Source organism: Rhinatrema bivittatum, unplaced genomic scaffold (genome assembly GCF_901001135.1).
Source record: "Rhinatrema bivittatum unplaced genomic scaffold, aRhiBiv1.1, whole genome shotgun sequence".
NCBI lineage: Eukaryota > Metazoa > Chordata > Amphibia > Gymnophiona > Rhinatrematidae > Rhinatrema > Rhinatrema bivittatum.
The window spans coordinates 1,096-16,883 of record NW_021820381.1 but is presented as its reverse complement, the minus strand read 5'-3'; the positions used below and the strand labels follow the sequence as shown (position 1 = coordinate 16,883).

The 15,788-nt window shown below is 49.7% G+C and overlaps 1 protein-coding gene across 1 annotated transcript in view; it reads right to left on the bottom strand.

Annotated features, from left to right (window-relative positions):
* LOC115081590 (E3 ubiquitin-protein ligase TRIM41-like) overlaps nucleotides 1-15,433 on the bottom strand; it is a 35,380-nt gene extending 19,947 nt beyond the window's left edge. The window contains exons 1-3 of the mRNA XM_029586012.1: nucleotides 14,970-15,433; nucleotides 3,634-3,729; nucleotides 2,945-3,175 (exon numbers count right to left, since the gene is read on the bottom strand). Of these exons, the coding sequence (XP_029441872.1) occupies nucleotides 2,945-3,175; nucleotides 3,634-3,729; nucleotides 14,970-15,383 (741 nt within the window). The 5' untranslated portion in view covers nucleotides 15,384-15,433. The remainder of the gene's footprint in view (nucleotides 1-2,944; nucleotides 3,176-3,633; nucleotides 3,730-14,969) is intronic.
* Between the last annotated feature and the right edge of the window lie 355 nt (nucleotides 15,434-15,788).

The following is a 15,788-nucleotide window of genomic DNA, read 5'->3' as shown; positions in this document are numbered from 1 at the left end:
CACAGGCTCACTCTCACTCACATACACGCTGTCACATACACCAGGCTCTGTTACTCTCTCTTACACACACACACACACACACACAGTCTCAAGCTCTCAGACACATACAGGCCCTCTCAGTCTGTCAATCATACGCAGTCTCTCACACATACACAGGCTCTGTCGTACGTTCATAAACACGCAGATTCTCTTGCACACACACACACACACACGTGCAGTCTCCCTCTCATACACACATATAGCTTTATAGCTTTCAGGCCGCCCCCTTCTTCTGGCCTTCCCTTTCTCAGCTGTGGGATGGCAGCGCTGCTCCTCAATGCTGGAAGGCAGGTGGAAGAAGGTCACTGCTACACGCGGCTCCTGTATGGTGACCAACGTTTTCACAGACCTGAACTGGTCACTTGAGGACTGGGGAGGGGGGGGGGGGAGAGGTCAGAAGGTGTCCTTTCCCTCCTTCTCATTTGTATATATGTGATCCCACTCCCGTGAACCATACTGAGGGCCCTCCAGTTCCTGATATTTATGCTTTCTCCCTCACAAATGTCCATGTTCTTTCTCTCACACACATTCTCTCTCCCTCCTCACTCATACCCATGATCTCATCTCTCTGTCACACACACACATACTCTCTCCCTCTCTCACATACACATTATCTCTCCCTCCTCACTCATACCTATGATCTCATCTCTCTGTCACAAACACACATATTCTCTCCCCCTCTCTCAAACACACATTCTCTCTCCCTCCTCACTCATACCCATGATCTCATCTCTATGTCACACACACACATACTCTCTCCCTCTCTCACATACACATTCTCTCTCCCTCCTCACTCTCACCCATGATCTCATCTCTCTGTCACAAACACACATACTCTCTCCCCCTCTCTCACACCTATGTTCTCATCTCTCTATCTCACACACTCATACTCTCTCTCCCTCTCTCATACACATACATTTCTCTCCCACTTTCTCCCACTCACATACATGCTCTCTCACTCTTTCATACACACATGGCCTGCCCTCCTCATTTTTTTCCTGACTGGGGCACTACCGATGTCCCAACAAACAGGAATGGGGAGAGAGGGGCAGGAGAAGCTGAAGAACAGAGAAATACTCCCCTCACCCCCCAGCAAAGGGGCAACTTTATCTGAAGGGATGTCAGAGCTGGACTCTAGATAGGAGGACAGTGGTGCACAGGTCGATTGCAGCATAGCAAGGCCCCGTGTGTAGTTAGCAGGCAACAGCACAGATGGCCACAGTTGTGGCACCAGCACGGACTCGCATGGACATAGGGGAAATCTCCATCACCTGCACGGTGGGGAGGAGAGGGTCTCTCTTTGGGCCACCTCCATGCAGGATCTCATCACAGCAGGAAGCTGGAAAAATCACCTGATCAGAGCGATCGTCCCACGGGGGATGCCCGATACCCCAACAGGCCAACCCGCCCCTGATCGGGGACCCTACAGAGCAGAGTAGGGAGTTACTGGAAGATGCTCCCTCTGTCTCTGATTTGTTATAATAAATCCTCTCGCAGGACTTACGTCCCAACTTTCCAAGAGCCGGGACAGGCTGGGGCTTTCAAGACTTGGCTTCTTCTTCCAGAGGAGGAAGATTTACACTTTATTTATTTATTTATTTATTTATTTATTTATTTATTTATTTATTTAAGAGTTTTTATATACCGTCATTAAGTTATTCACCATCACAACGGTTTACAATAAGGCACCAATAAAAATATGGGTCGTACATTACATAGGTGGTGCCAATAGTGTTCGGTAACAATAAGGCGTTAATTGGGGAGATTAAGTGTAAAATAGTAATATGACCTGAAGGTTGCCTACAGTTAAAAAAAATGTTGGAATAATTCAGTAAGGGGCGGATTTTCAGAGCCCTGCTCGCGTAAATCCGCCCAAAACCGGGCGGATTTACGCGAGCAGGGCCCTGCGCGCCGGGAAGCCTATTTTACATAGGCCTCCTGGCGCGCGCAGAGCCCCGGGACTCGCGTACGTCCCGGGGTTCTTGGAGGGGGGCGTGTCGGGGGGCGGGGCCGGAGCGCGCGGCGTTGCGGGGGCGTGTCGGCAGCGTTTTGGGGGCGGGTACGGGGGCGTGGCTACGGCCCGGGGGCGTGGCCGCGCCCTCCGTACCCGCCCCCAGGTCGCGGCCTGGCGCGCAGGAGTCCCGCTCGCGCGCGGGGATTTACGCCTCCCTCTGGGAGGCGTAAATCCCCCGACAAAGGTAGGATGGGGGTTTAGACAGGGCCGGGCGGGTGGGTTAGGAAGGGGAAGGGAGGGGAAGGTGAGGGGAGGGCAAAGGAAAGTTCCCTTCTAGGCCGCTCCGATTTCGGAGCGGCCTAGAAGGGAACGGGGGTAGGCTGCGCGGCTCGGCGCGCGCAGGCTATACGAAATCGATAGCCTTGCGCGCGCCGATCCAGGATTTTAGCCGATACGTGCGACTACGCGCGTATCTACTAAAATCCAGCGTACTTTTGTTTGCGCCTGGAGCGCAAACAAAAGTAGGCTGTTCGCGCTCGTCTGAAAATCTACCCCTCAGGATTTATAAAATTAGGCAATTGGTGCTTTATGCAGCCGACCACTGATTGCTCCGGTTCTATTCAGATTTGCTGTTTCTTGAATCAAAAGGAGCATTTTTAAGTGGCTGAAAATTCTCCTGAGTGAATCCAGCCAAGACCCATATCTAATTCCTGATCTTACACAATTATAATATCAAGTAATCCTGAAAATCTCCCTGTCTGCACCTATGCACATAATTATTCCTACCTCAGATTCCCACTGATTTATCTGATGGGTTTAGCCTGCCTTATGTATCACTACAGCTGATATTCACAGGGAAATGATTATTTTAGGGTTTTTATATTGTAAGTGAATCCCAGCAGCCCTCATGGCAGATCTGTAACTTCCTTAGAAATCTCTCTGAGCTGTCACCTTCAGTAACTCTGCCGCTGGCTGCTGACTCTTCTCCTCTATCTCGGAGATCAGGAGCTTGATGGAGGAGCTTTGCTCTTCTAGCCGGGTCACATTTTCCCCGATTCTCTGCAGAATCTTATTCTCTTCCTCCTCCAGGCTGGAGAGAAGGATTCGCTTCTCCTTAGTCAGAAACTGCTGTATTTCCTCAAAGTCAGACTCAACCCTCCGTCTCTTGATCTCTGTCTGGCTCTGCATGGAACAAAGAGATGGAAATCTCAGTAACACGGCCCTGGTTTAGGTGCACAGAGCTCTGGATGCAGCTCCTGCAATGAACAAGGAATCTCTGCTGTTCCCAGAGCCCTCCTGAGCTTTGTGTCACCCGAGGATCCACCACCAGAAACTGCGTCACAGCTCTCAGGAGTCAATCAAAAGCTGCAAATATCAGATGCTTACATCAGAGGAAAGTTCTCTCTCACTTCACACGTGGTTAAGGGGTAAATGTACATCCTGGAGTGCAACTGGTTAAAAAGCATCAGGCCCGACCTATCCCTGGCCTCTGAGGGAGAGAGCGGAAATGATCCCCAATCTGCCTGTCCTCAGCTAATAAGCACCAGAAATACTCCCAGCCCCTCTGTAACAAGGCAGGTGGGATCCTAGGATCCTCTGATTGATCTGGTTCAGGGCACTGAGGAGACACAGACACCCACCCTCAGCTCCTCAGCTTTCCTCTCCTCACTGGATTTAAGCTTCAGAAGATCTTCCAGCTCCTTTCTCAGAGGCTCCAAGTGTATTTGGATTTTATTCTGTGAACAATAAACATCTTTGGTTTGAATTTCAATATTTTTAAGAACAGAATTTCCACATAAAGAGTACATGTGAGATAACATCGCCAGTTTAGATAATCTTTAAAAAGCAGATTGATTTATGAATGTGATAATTAATAATAAAGATACTGACACTCACCTTGTATTCCTGCACAGCCTCCTGTATGGGGATCACAGTGTGAGATCTGTGACCCCGGGACACACTGTGATAATAAAGATACTGACACACACCTTGTATTCCTGCACTGCCTCCTGTATGGGGATCACGGTGTGAGATCTGTGACCCCGGGACACACTGTGATAATAAAGATACTGACACTCACCTTGTATTCCTGCACTGCCTCCTGTATGGGGATCAGGGTGTGAGATCTGTGACCCCGGGACACACTGTGATAATAAAGATACTGACACACACCTTGTATTCCTGCACTGCCTCCTGTATGGGGATCACGGTGTGAGATCTGTGACCCCGGGACACACTGTGATAATAAAGATACTGACACTCACCTTGTATTCCTGCACAGCCTCCTGTATGGGGATCACAGTGTGAGATCTGTGACCCCAGGGACACACTGTGATAATAAAGATACTGATACACACCTTGTATTCATGCACAGCCTCCTGTATGGGGATCACGGTGTGAGATCTGTGACCCCGGGACACACTGTGATAATAAAGATACTGACACTCACCTTGTATTCCTGCACAGCCTCCTGTATGGGGATCACAGTGTGAGATCTGTGACCCCAGGACACACTGTGATAATAAAGATACTGATACACACCTTGTATTCATGCACAGCCTCCTGTATGGGGATCACAGTGTGAGATCTGTGACCCCGGGACACACTGTGATAATAAAGATACTGACACACACCTTGTATTCCTGCACAGCCTCCTGTATGGGGATCACAGTGTGAGATCTGTGACCCCGAGACACACTGTGATAATAAAGATACTGACACACACCTTGTATTCCTGCACAGCCTCCTGTATGGGGGTCACGGTGTGAGATCTGTGACCCCGGGACACACTGTGATAATAAAGATACTGACACACACCTTGTATTCCTGCACAGCCTCCTGTATGGGGGTCACAGTGTGAGATCTGTGACCCCGAGACACACTGTGATAATAAAGATACTGACACACACCTTGTATTCCTGCACAGCCTCCTGTATGGGGGTCACAGTGTGAGATCTGTGACTCCGAGGACACACTGTGATAATAAAGATACTGACACACACCTTGTATTCCTGCACAGCCTCCTGTATGGGGATCACAGTGTGAGATCTGTGACCCCGGGACACACTGTGATAATAAAGATACTGACACACACCTTGTATTCCTGCACAGCCTCCTGTATGGGGATCACAGTGTGAGATCTGTGACTCCGAGACACACTGTGATAATAAAGATACTGACACACACCTTGTATTCCTGCACAGCCTCCTGTATGGGGATCACAGTGTGAGATCTGTGACCCCGGGACACACTGTGATAATAAAGATACTGACAGTCACCTTGTATTCCTGCACTGCCTCCTGTATGGGGATCACAGTGTGAGATCTGTGGTCCCTGGGACACACTGTGATAATAAAGATACTGACACACACCTTGTATTCCTGCACAGCCTCCTGTATGGGGATCACAGTGTGAGATCTGTGACCCCGGGACACACTGTGATAATAAAGATACTGACACACACCTTGTATTCCTGCACAGCCTCCTGTATGGGGATCACGGTGTGAGATCTGTGACCCCGGGACACACTGTGATAATAAAGATACTGACACTCACCTTGTATTCCTGCACAGCCTCCTGTATGGGGATCACGGTGTGAGATCTGTGACCCCGGGACACACTGTGATAATAAAGATACTGACACACACCTTGTATTCCTGCACAGCCTCCTGTATGGGGATCACAGGTGTGAGATCTGTGACCCCGGGACACACTGTGATAATAAAGATACTGACACTCACCTTGTATTCCTGCACTGCCTCCTGTATGGGGATCAGGGTGTGAGATCTGTGACCCCGGGACACACTGTGATAATAAAGATACTGACACTCACCTTGGATTCCTGCACTAGCCTCCTGTATGGGGGATCACAGGTGTGAGATCTGTGACCCCGGGACACACTGTGATAATAAAGATACTGACACACACCTTGTATTCCTGCACAGCCTCCTGTATGGGGGTCACAGGTGTGAGATCTGTGACCCCGGGACACACTGTGATAATAAAGATACTGACACTCACCTTGTATTCCTGCACAGCCTCCTGTATGGGGATCACAGGTGTGAGATCTGTGACCCCGGGACACACTGTGATAATAAAGATACTGACACACACCTTGTATTCCTGCACAGCCTCCTGTATGGGGGATCACAGTGTGAGATCTGTGACCCCGGGACACACTGTGATAATAAAGATACTGACACACACCTTGTATTCCTGCACAGCCTCCTGTATGGGGATCACAGTGTGAGATCTGTGACCCCGGGACACACTGTGATAATAAAGATACTGACACACACCTTGTATTCCTGCACAGCCTCCTGTATGGGGATCACAGTGTGAGATCTGTGACCCCGGGACACACTGTGATAATAAAGATACTGACACACACCTTGTATTCCTGCACAGCCTCCTGTATGGGGATCACAGTGTGAGATCTGTGACCCCGGGACACACTGTGATAATAAAGATACTGACACACACCTTGTATTCCTGCACAGCCTCCTGTATGGGGATCACAGTGTGAGATCTGTGACCCCGGGACACACTGTGATAATAAAGATACTGACACACACCTTGTATTCCTGCACAGCCTCCTGTATGGGGATCACAGTGTGAGATCTGTGACCCCGGGACACACTGTGATAATAAAGATACTGACACACACCTTGTATTCCTGCACAGCCTCCTGTATGGGGATCACAGTGTGAGATCTGTGACCCCGGGACACACTGTGATAATAAAGATACTGACACACACCTTGTATTCCTGCACAGCCTCCTGTATGGGGATCACAGTGTGAGATCTGTGACCCCGGGACACACTGTGATAATAAAGATACTGACACATAACCTTGTATTCCTGCACAGCCTCCTGTATGGGGATCACAGTGTGAGATCTGTGACCCCGGGACACACTGTGATAATAAAGATACTGACACACACCTTGTATTCCTGCACAGCCTCCTGTATGGGGATCACAGTGTGAGATCTGTGACCCCGGGACACACTGTGATAATAAAGATACTGACACACACCTTGTATTCCTGCACAGCCTCCTGTATGGGGATCACAGGTGTGAGATCTGTGACCCCGGGACACACTGTGATAATAAAGATACTGACACACACCTTGTATTCCTGCACAGCCTCCTGTATGGGGATCACAGTGTGAGATCTGTGACCCCGGGACACACTGTGATAATAAAGATACTGACACACACCTTGTATTCCTGCACAGCCTCCTGTATGGGGATCACAGTGTGAGATCTGTGACCCCGGGACACACTGTGATAATAAAGATACTGACACACACCTTGTATTCCTGCACAGCCTCCTGTATGGGGATCACAGTGTGAGATCTGTGACCCCGGGACACACTGTGATAATAAAGATACTGACACACACCTTGTATTCCTGCACAGCCTCCTGTATGGGGATCACAGTGTGAGATCTGTGACCCCGGGACACACTGTGATAATAAAGATACTGACACACACCTTGTATTCCTGCACAGCCTCCTGTATGGGGATCACAGTGTGAGATCTGTGACCCCGGGACACACTGTGATAATAAAGATACTGACACACACCTTGTATTCCTGCACAGCCTCCTGTATGGGGATCACAGTGTGAGATCTGTGACCCCGGGACACACTGTGATAATAAAGATACTGACACACACCTTGTATTCCTGCACAGCCTCCTGTATGGGGATCACAGTGTGAGATCTGTGACCCCGGGACACACTGTGATAATAAAGATACTGACACACACCTTGTATTCCTGCACAGCCTCCTGTATGGGGATCACAGGTGTGAGATCTGTGACCCCGGGACACACTGTGATAATAAAGATACTGACACACACCTTGTATTCCTGCACAGCCTCCTGTATGGGGATCACAGTGTGAGATCTGTGACCCCGGGACACACTGTGATAATAAAGATACTGACACACACCTTGTATTCCTGCACAGCCTCCTGTATGGGGATCACAGTGTGAGATCTGTGACCCCGGGACACACTGTGATAATAAAGATACTGACACACACCTTGTATTCCTGCACAGCCTCCTGTATGGGGATCACGGTGTGAGATCTGTGACCCCGGGACACACTGTGATAATAAAGATACTGACACACACCTTGTATTCCTGCACAGCCTCCTGTATGGGGATCACGGTGTGAGATCTGTGACCCCGGGACACACTGTGATAATAAAGATACTGACACACACCTTGTATTCCTGCACAGCCTCCTGTATGGGGGATCACAGGTGTGAGATCTGTGACCCCGGGACACACTGTGATAATAAAGATACTGACACACACCTTGTATTCCTGCACAGCCTCCTGTATGGGGATCACAGTGTGAGATCTGTGACCCCGGGACACACTGTGATAATAAAGATACTGACACTCACCTTGTATTCCTGCACTGCCTCCTGTATGGGGATCACGGTGTGAGATCTGTGACCCCGGGACACACTGTGATAATAAAGATACTGACACACACCTTGTATTCCTGCACAGCCTCCTGTATGGGGATCACGGTGTGAGATCTGTGACCCCGGGACACACTGTGATAATAAAGATACTGACACACACCTTGTATTCCTGCACATGCCTCCTGTATGGGGGATCACGGTGTGAGATCTGTGACCCCGGGACACACTGTGATAATAAAGATACTGACACACACCTTGTATTCCTGCACAGCCTCCTGTATGGGGATCACGGTGTGAGATCTGTGACCCCGGGACACACTGTGATAATAAAGATACTGACACACACCTTGTATTCCTGCACAGCCTCCTGTATGGGGGTCACGGTGTGAGATCTGTGACCCCGGGACACACTGTGATAATAAAGATACTGACACACACCTTGTATTCCTGCACAGCCTCCTGTATGGGGATCACAGTGTGAGATCTGTGACCCCGGGACACACTGTGATAATAAAGATACTGACACACACCTTGTATTCCTGCACAGCCTCCTGTATGGGGGATCACAGTGTGAGATCTGTGACCCCGGGACACACTGTGATAATAAAGATACTGACACACACCTTGTATTCCTGCACAGCCTCCTGTATGGGGATCACAGTGTGAGATCTGTGACCCCTGGGACACACTGTGATAATAAAGATACTGACACTCGCCTTGTATTCCTGCACTGCCTCCTGTATGGGGGATCACAGGTGTGAGATCTGTGACCCCGGGACACACTGTGATAATAAAGATACTGACACACACCTTGTATTCCTGCACAGCCTCCTGTATGGGGATCACGGTGTGAGATCTGTGACCCTGGGACACACTGTGATAATAAAGATACTGACACACACCTTGTATTCCTGCACAGCCTCCTGTATGGGGATCACGGTGTGAGATCTGTGACCCCGGGACACACTGTGATAATAAAGATACTGACACACACCTTGTATTCCTGCACAGCCTCCTGTATGGGGATCACGGTGTGAGATCTGTGACCCCGGGACACACTGTGATAATAAAGATACTGACACACACCTTGTATTCCTGCACAGCCTCCTGTATGGGGATCACAGGTGTGAGATCTGTGACCCCGGGACACACTGTGATAATAAAGATACTGACACACACCTTGTATTCCTGCACAGCCTCCTGTATGGGGATCACAGGTGTGAGATCTGTGACCCCGGGACACACTGTGATAATAAAGATACTGACACACACCTTGTATTCCTGCACTGCCTCCTGTATGGGGATCACAGTGTGAGATCTGTGACCCCGGGACACACTGTGATAATAAAGATACTGACACACACCTTGTATTCCTGCACATGCCTCCTGTATGGGGATCACAGTGTGAGATCTGTGACCCCGGGACACACTGTGATAATAAAGATACTGACACATCACCTTGTATTCCTGCACTGCCTCCTGTATGGGGATCACAGGGTGAGATCTGTGACCCCGGGACACACTGTGATAATAAAGATACTGACACTCACCTTGTATTCCTGCACTGCCTCCTGTATGGGGATCACGGTGTGAGATCTGTGGCCCCGGGACACACTGTGATAATAAAGATACTGACACATCACCTTGTATTCCTGCACATGCCTCCTGTATGGGGATCACAGTGTGAGATCTGTGACCCCGGGACACACTGTGATAATAAAGATACTGACACACACCTTGTATTCCTGCACTGCCTCCTGTATGGGGATCACGGTGTGAGATCTGTGACCCCGGGACACACTGTGATAATAAAGATACTGACACTCACCTTGTATTCCTGCACAGCCTCCTGTATGGGGATCACAGGTGTGAGATCTGTGACCCCGGGACACACTGTGATAATAAAGATACTGACACTCACCTTGTATTCCTGCACAGCCTCCTGTATGGGGATCACAAGTGTGAGATCTGTGACCCCTGGGACACACTGTGATAATAAAGATACTGACACTCGCCTTGTATTCCTGCACTGCCTCCTGTATGGGGATCACGGTGTGAGATCTGTGACCCCGGGACACACTGTGATAATAAAGATACTGACACACACCTTGTATTCCTGCACAGCCTCCTGTATGGGGATCACGGTGTGAGATCTGTGACCCCGGGACACACTGTGATAATAAAGATACTGACACAGCACCTTGTATTCCTGCACAGCCTCCTGTATGGGGATCACGGTGTGAGATCTGTGACCCCGGGACACACTGTGATAATAAAGATACTGACACACACCTTGTATTCCTGCACAGCCTCCTGTATGGGGATCACAGGTGTGAGATCTGTGACCCCGGGACACACTGTGATAATAAAGATACTGACACACACCTTGTATTCCTGCACAGCCTCCTGTATGGGGGATCACAGGTGTGAGATCTGTGACCCCGGGACACACTGTGATAATAAAGATACTGACACACACCTTGTATTCCTGCACAGCCTCCTGTATGGGGATCACAGTGTGAGATCTGTGACCCCGGGACACACTGTGATAATAAAGATACTGACACACACCTTGTATTCCTGCACAGCCTCCTGTATGGGGATCACAGTGTGAGATCTGTGACCCCGGGACACACTGTGATAATAAAGATACTGACACACACCTTGTATTCCTGCACAGCCTCCTGTATGGGGATCACAGTGTGAGATCTGTGACCCCGGGACACACTGTGATAATAAAGATACTGACACTCACCTTGTATTCCTGCACAGCCTCCTGTATGGGGATCACAGTGTGAGATCTGTGACCCCGGGACACACTGTGATAATAAAGATACTGACACACACCTTGTATTCCTGCACAGCCTCCTGTATGGGGATCACAGGTGTGAGATCTGTGACCCCGGGACACACTGTGATAATAAAGATACTGACACACACCTTGTATTCCTGCACAGCCTCCTGTATGGGGATCACAGTGTGAGATCTGTGACCCCGGGACACACTGTGATAATAAAGATACTGACACTCACCTTGTATTCCTGCACAGCCTCCTGTATGGGGATCACAGTGTGAGATCTGTGACCCCGGGACACACTGTGATAATAAAGATACTGACACACACCTTGTATTCCTGCACAGCCTCCTGTATGGGGATCACAGTGTGAGATCTGTGACCCCGGGACACACTGTGATAATAAAGATACTGACACACACCTTGTATTCCTGCACAGCCTCCTGTATGGGGATCACAGTGTGAGATCTGTGACCCCGGGACACACTGTGATAATAAAGATACTGACACACACCTTGTATTCCTGCACAGCCTCCTGTATGGGGATCACAGTGTGAGATCTGTGACCCCGGGACACACTGTGATAATAAAGATACTGACACACACCTTGTATTCCTGCACAGCCTCCTGTATGGGGATCACAGTGTGAGATCTGTGACCCCGGGACACACTGTGATAATAAAGATACTGACACACACCTTGTATTCCTGCACAGCCTCCTGTATGGGGATCACAGTGTGAGATCTGTGACCCCGGGACACACTGTGATAATAAAGATACTGACACACACCTTGTATTCCTGCACAGCCTCCTGTATGGGGATCACAGTGTGAGATCTGTGACCCCGGGACACACTGTGATAATAAAGATACTGACACACACCTTGTATTCCTGCACAGCCTCCTGTATGGGGATCACAGTGTGAGATCTGTGACCCCGGGACACACTGTGATAATAAAGATACTGACACACACCTTGTATTCCTGCACAGCCTCCTGTATGGGGATCACAGGTGTGAGATCTGTGACCCCGGGACACACTGTGATAATAAAGATACTGACACACACCTTGTATTCCTGCACTGCCTCCTGTATGGGGATCACGGTGTGAGATCTGTGACCCCGGGACACACTGTGATAATAAAGATACTGACACACACCTTGTATTCCTGCACAGCCTCCTGTATGGGGATCACAGTGTGAGATCTGTGACCCTGGGACACACTGTGATAATAAAGATACTGACACACACCTTGTATTCCTGCACAGCCTCCTGTATGGGGATCACGGTGTGAGATCTGTGACCCCGGGACACACTGTGATAATAAAGATACTGACACACACCTTGTATTCCTGCACAGCCTCCTGTATGGGGGATCACAGTGTGAGATCTGTGACCCCGGGACACACTGTGATAATAAAGATACTGACACTCACCTTGTATTCCTGCACTGCCTCCTGTATGGGGATCACAGGTGTGAGATCTGTGACCCCGGGACACACTGTGATAATAAAGATACTGACACTCACCTTGTATTCCTGCACAGCCTCCTGTATGGGGGTCACGGTGTGAGATCTGTGACCCCGGGACACACTGTGATAATAAAGATACTGACACCACACCTTGTATTCCTGCACAGCCTCCTGTATGGGGATCACAGTGTGAGATCTGTGACCCCGGGACACACTGTGATAATAAAGATACTGACACTCACCTTGTATTCCTGCACAGCCTCCTGTATGGGGGTCACGGTGTGAGATCTGTGACCCCGGGACACACTGTGATAATAAAGATACTGACACACACCTTGTATTCCTGCACAGCCTCCTGTATGGGGATCACGGTGTGAGATCTGTGACCCCGGGACACACTGTGATAATAAAGATACTGACACACACCTTGTATTCCTGCACAGCCTCCTGTATGGGGATCACAGTGTGAGATCTGTGACCCCGGGACACACTGTGATAATAAAGATACTGACACACACCTTGTATTCCTGCACAGCCTCCTGTATGGGGATCACGGTGTGAGATCTGTGACCCCGGGACACACTGTGATAATAAAGATACTGACACACACCTTGTATTCCTGCACAGCCTCCTGTATGGGGATCACAGTGTGAGATCTGTGACCCTGGGACACACTGTGATAATAAAGATACTGACACACACCTTGTATTCCTGCACAGCCTCCTGTATGGGGGTCACGGTGTGAGATCTGTGACCCCGGGACACACTGTGATAATAAAGATACTGACACACACCTTGTATTCCTGCACAGCCTCCTGTATGGGGGATCACGGTGTGAGATCTGTGACCCTGGGACACACTGTGATAATAAAGATACTGACACACACCTTGTATTCCTGCACAGCCTCCTGTATGGGGGTCACGGTGTGAGATCTGTGACCCTGGGACACACTGTGATAATAAAGATACTGACACACACCTTGTATTCCTGCACAGCCTCCTGTATGGGGATCAGGGTGTGAGATCTGTGACCTGGGACACACTGTGATAATAAAGATACTGACACACACCTTGTATTCCTGCACAGCCTCCTGTATGGGGATCACAGGTGTGAGATCTGTGACCCCGGGACACACTGTGATAATAAAGATACTGACACTCACCTTGTATTCCTGCACAGCCTCCTGTATGGGGATCACAGTGTGAGATCTGTGACCCCGGACACACTGTGATAATAAAGATACTGACACACACCTTGTATTCCTGCACAGCCTCCTGTATGGGGGTCACAGTGTGAGATCTGTGACCCCGGGACACACTGTGATAATAAAGATACTGACACTCACCTTGTATTCCTGCACTGCCTCCTGTATGGGGATCACAGTGTGAGATCTGTGACCCCGGGACACACTGTGATAATAAAGATACTGACACTCACCTTGTATTCCTGCACAGCCTCCTGTATGGGGATCACAGGTGTGAGATCTGTGACCCCGGGACACACTGTGATAATAAAGATACTGACACTCACCTTGTATTCCTGCACTGCCTCCTGTATGGGGATCACAGTGTGAGATCTGTGACCCCGGGACACACTGTGATAATAAAGATACTGACACTCACCTTGTATTCCTGCACTGCCTCCTGTATGGGGATCACGGTGTGAGATCTGTGACCCCGGGACACACTGTGATAATAAAGATACTGACACACACCTTGTATTCCTGCACTGCCTCCTGTATGGGGGTCACGGTGTGAGATCTGTGACCCCGGGACACACTGTGATAATAAAGATACTGACACACACCTTGTATTCCTGCACAGCCTCCTGTATGGGGATCAGGGTCTGAGATCTGTGACCCCGGGACACACTGTGATAATAAAGATACTGACACACACCTTGTATTCCTGCACAGCCTCCTGTATGGGGATCACGGTGTGAGATCTGTGACCCCGGGACACACTGTGATAATAAAGATACTGACACTCACCTTGTATTCCTGCACTGCCTCCTGTATGGGGGTCAGGGTGTGAGATCTGTGACCCCGGGACACACTGTGATAATAAAGATACTGACACACACCTTGTATTCCTGCACAACCTCCTGTATGGGGGTCACAGTGTGAGATCTGTGACCCTGGGACACACTGTGATAATAAAGATACTGACACACACCTTGTATTCCTGCACAGCCTCCTCTATGGGGATCACAGTGTGAGATCTGTGACCCCGGGACACACTGTGATAATAAAGATACTGACACTCACCTTGTATTCCTGCACAGCCTCCTGTATGGGGGTCACAGTGTGAGATCTGTGGTCCCGGGACTCTCTACAAATAACACAGATTGCTCTCTGATCCTCTTCACAGAACAGCTTCAGCTTCTCCTCGTGCTCCTCACACAGATTCTCCTCTTTCTGTCTCACTGAGCTCTGAGAAAGCTTTTTCACCATTTCTGTCATATTTGCCAGCTTCCTGTTAGGCCTGAGGTTCCTATTCTGGGAGGTTTTCCTGCACTGGGGACAGGGGAAGTTTGTGTCTCTCCCCTCCCAGGTCTGAGTGATACAGGAGCGGCAGAAGTTGTGTCCACAGTCTAAGGTCACCGGATCTGTAAAATAATCCAAACAGATGGGGCAGGAAGCTTCATCTCGCAGACTCTCAGTGGGGGTTGCAGCAGCCATGGCTCTTGCAGGATAGAAAAGTAAGCTTTCGGTTTCAGTTTCCTGTGCTGACCCGTGATTTCTTTATCAGTAGGGAGTGTATCTCTGGGACAGGAGGTTTATAGCTTTCTGCTTTTCTGTACTTGTTTTTGTTAGGAATTGTTGACCCTTGGCCCGAAGTGGGGTTGACGCTACCTCAGGGGTTGGGCCCCGCAGGTCCCCGCCGTCGGGAGGCGAGGCCGGGAACAGAGGCAGACAGGGACTTCACCAGTACCGGCCCTCGTTCCCCGCAGGTTGAGCCTTTGGGTGCCGGGGCGGCTGGTCTTAGGTGCTCCTCTGTGTGGCTGGTCCCGGAGAGAGGAGGCAGCTGGAAGCAGAGAGGGTCAGAGAGTTAAGGTTCAATCCAAGACCGAGATACTCTCGGAG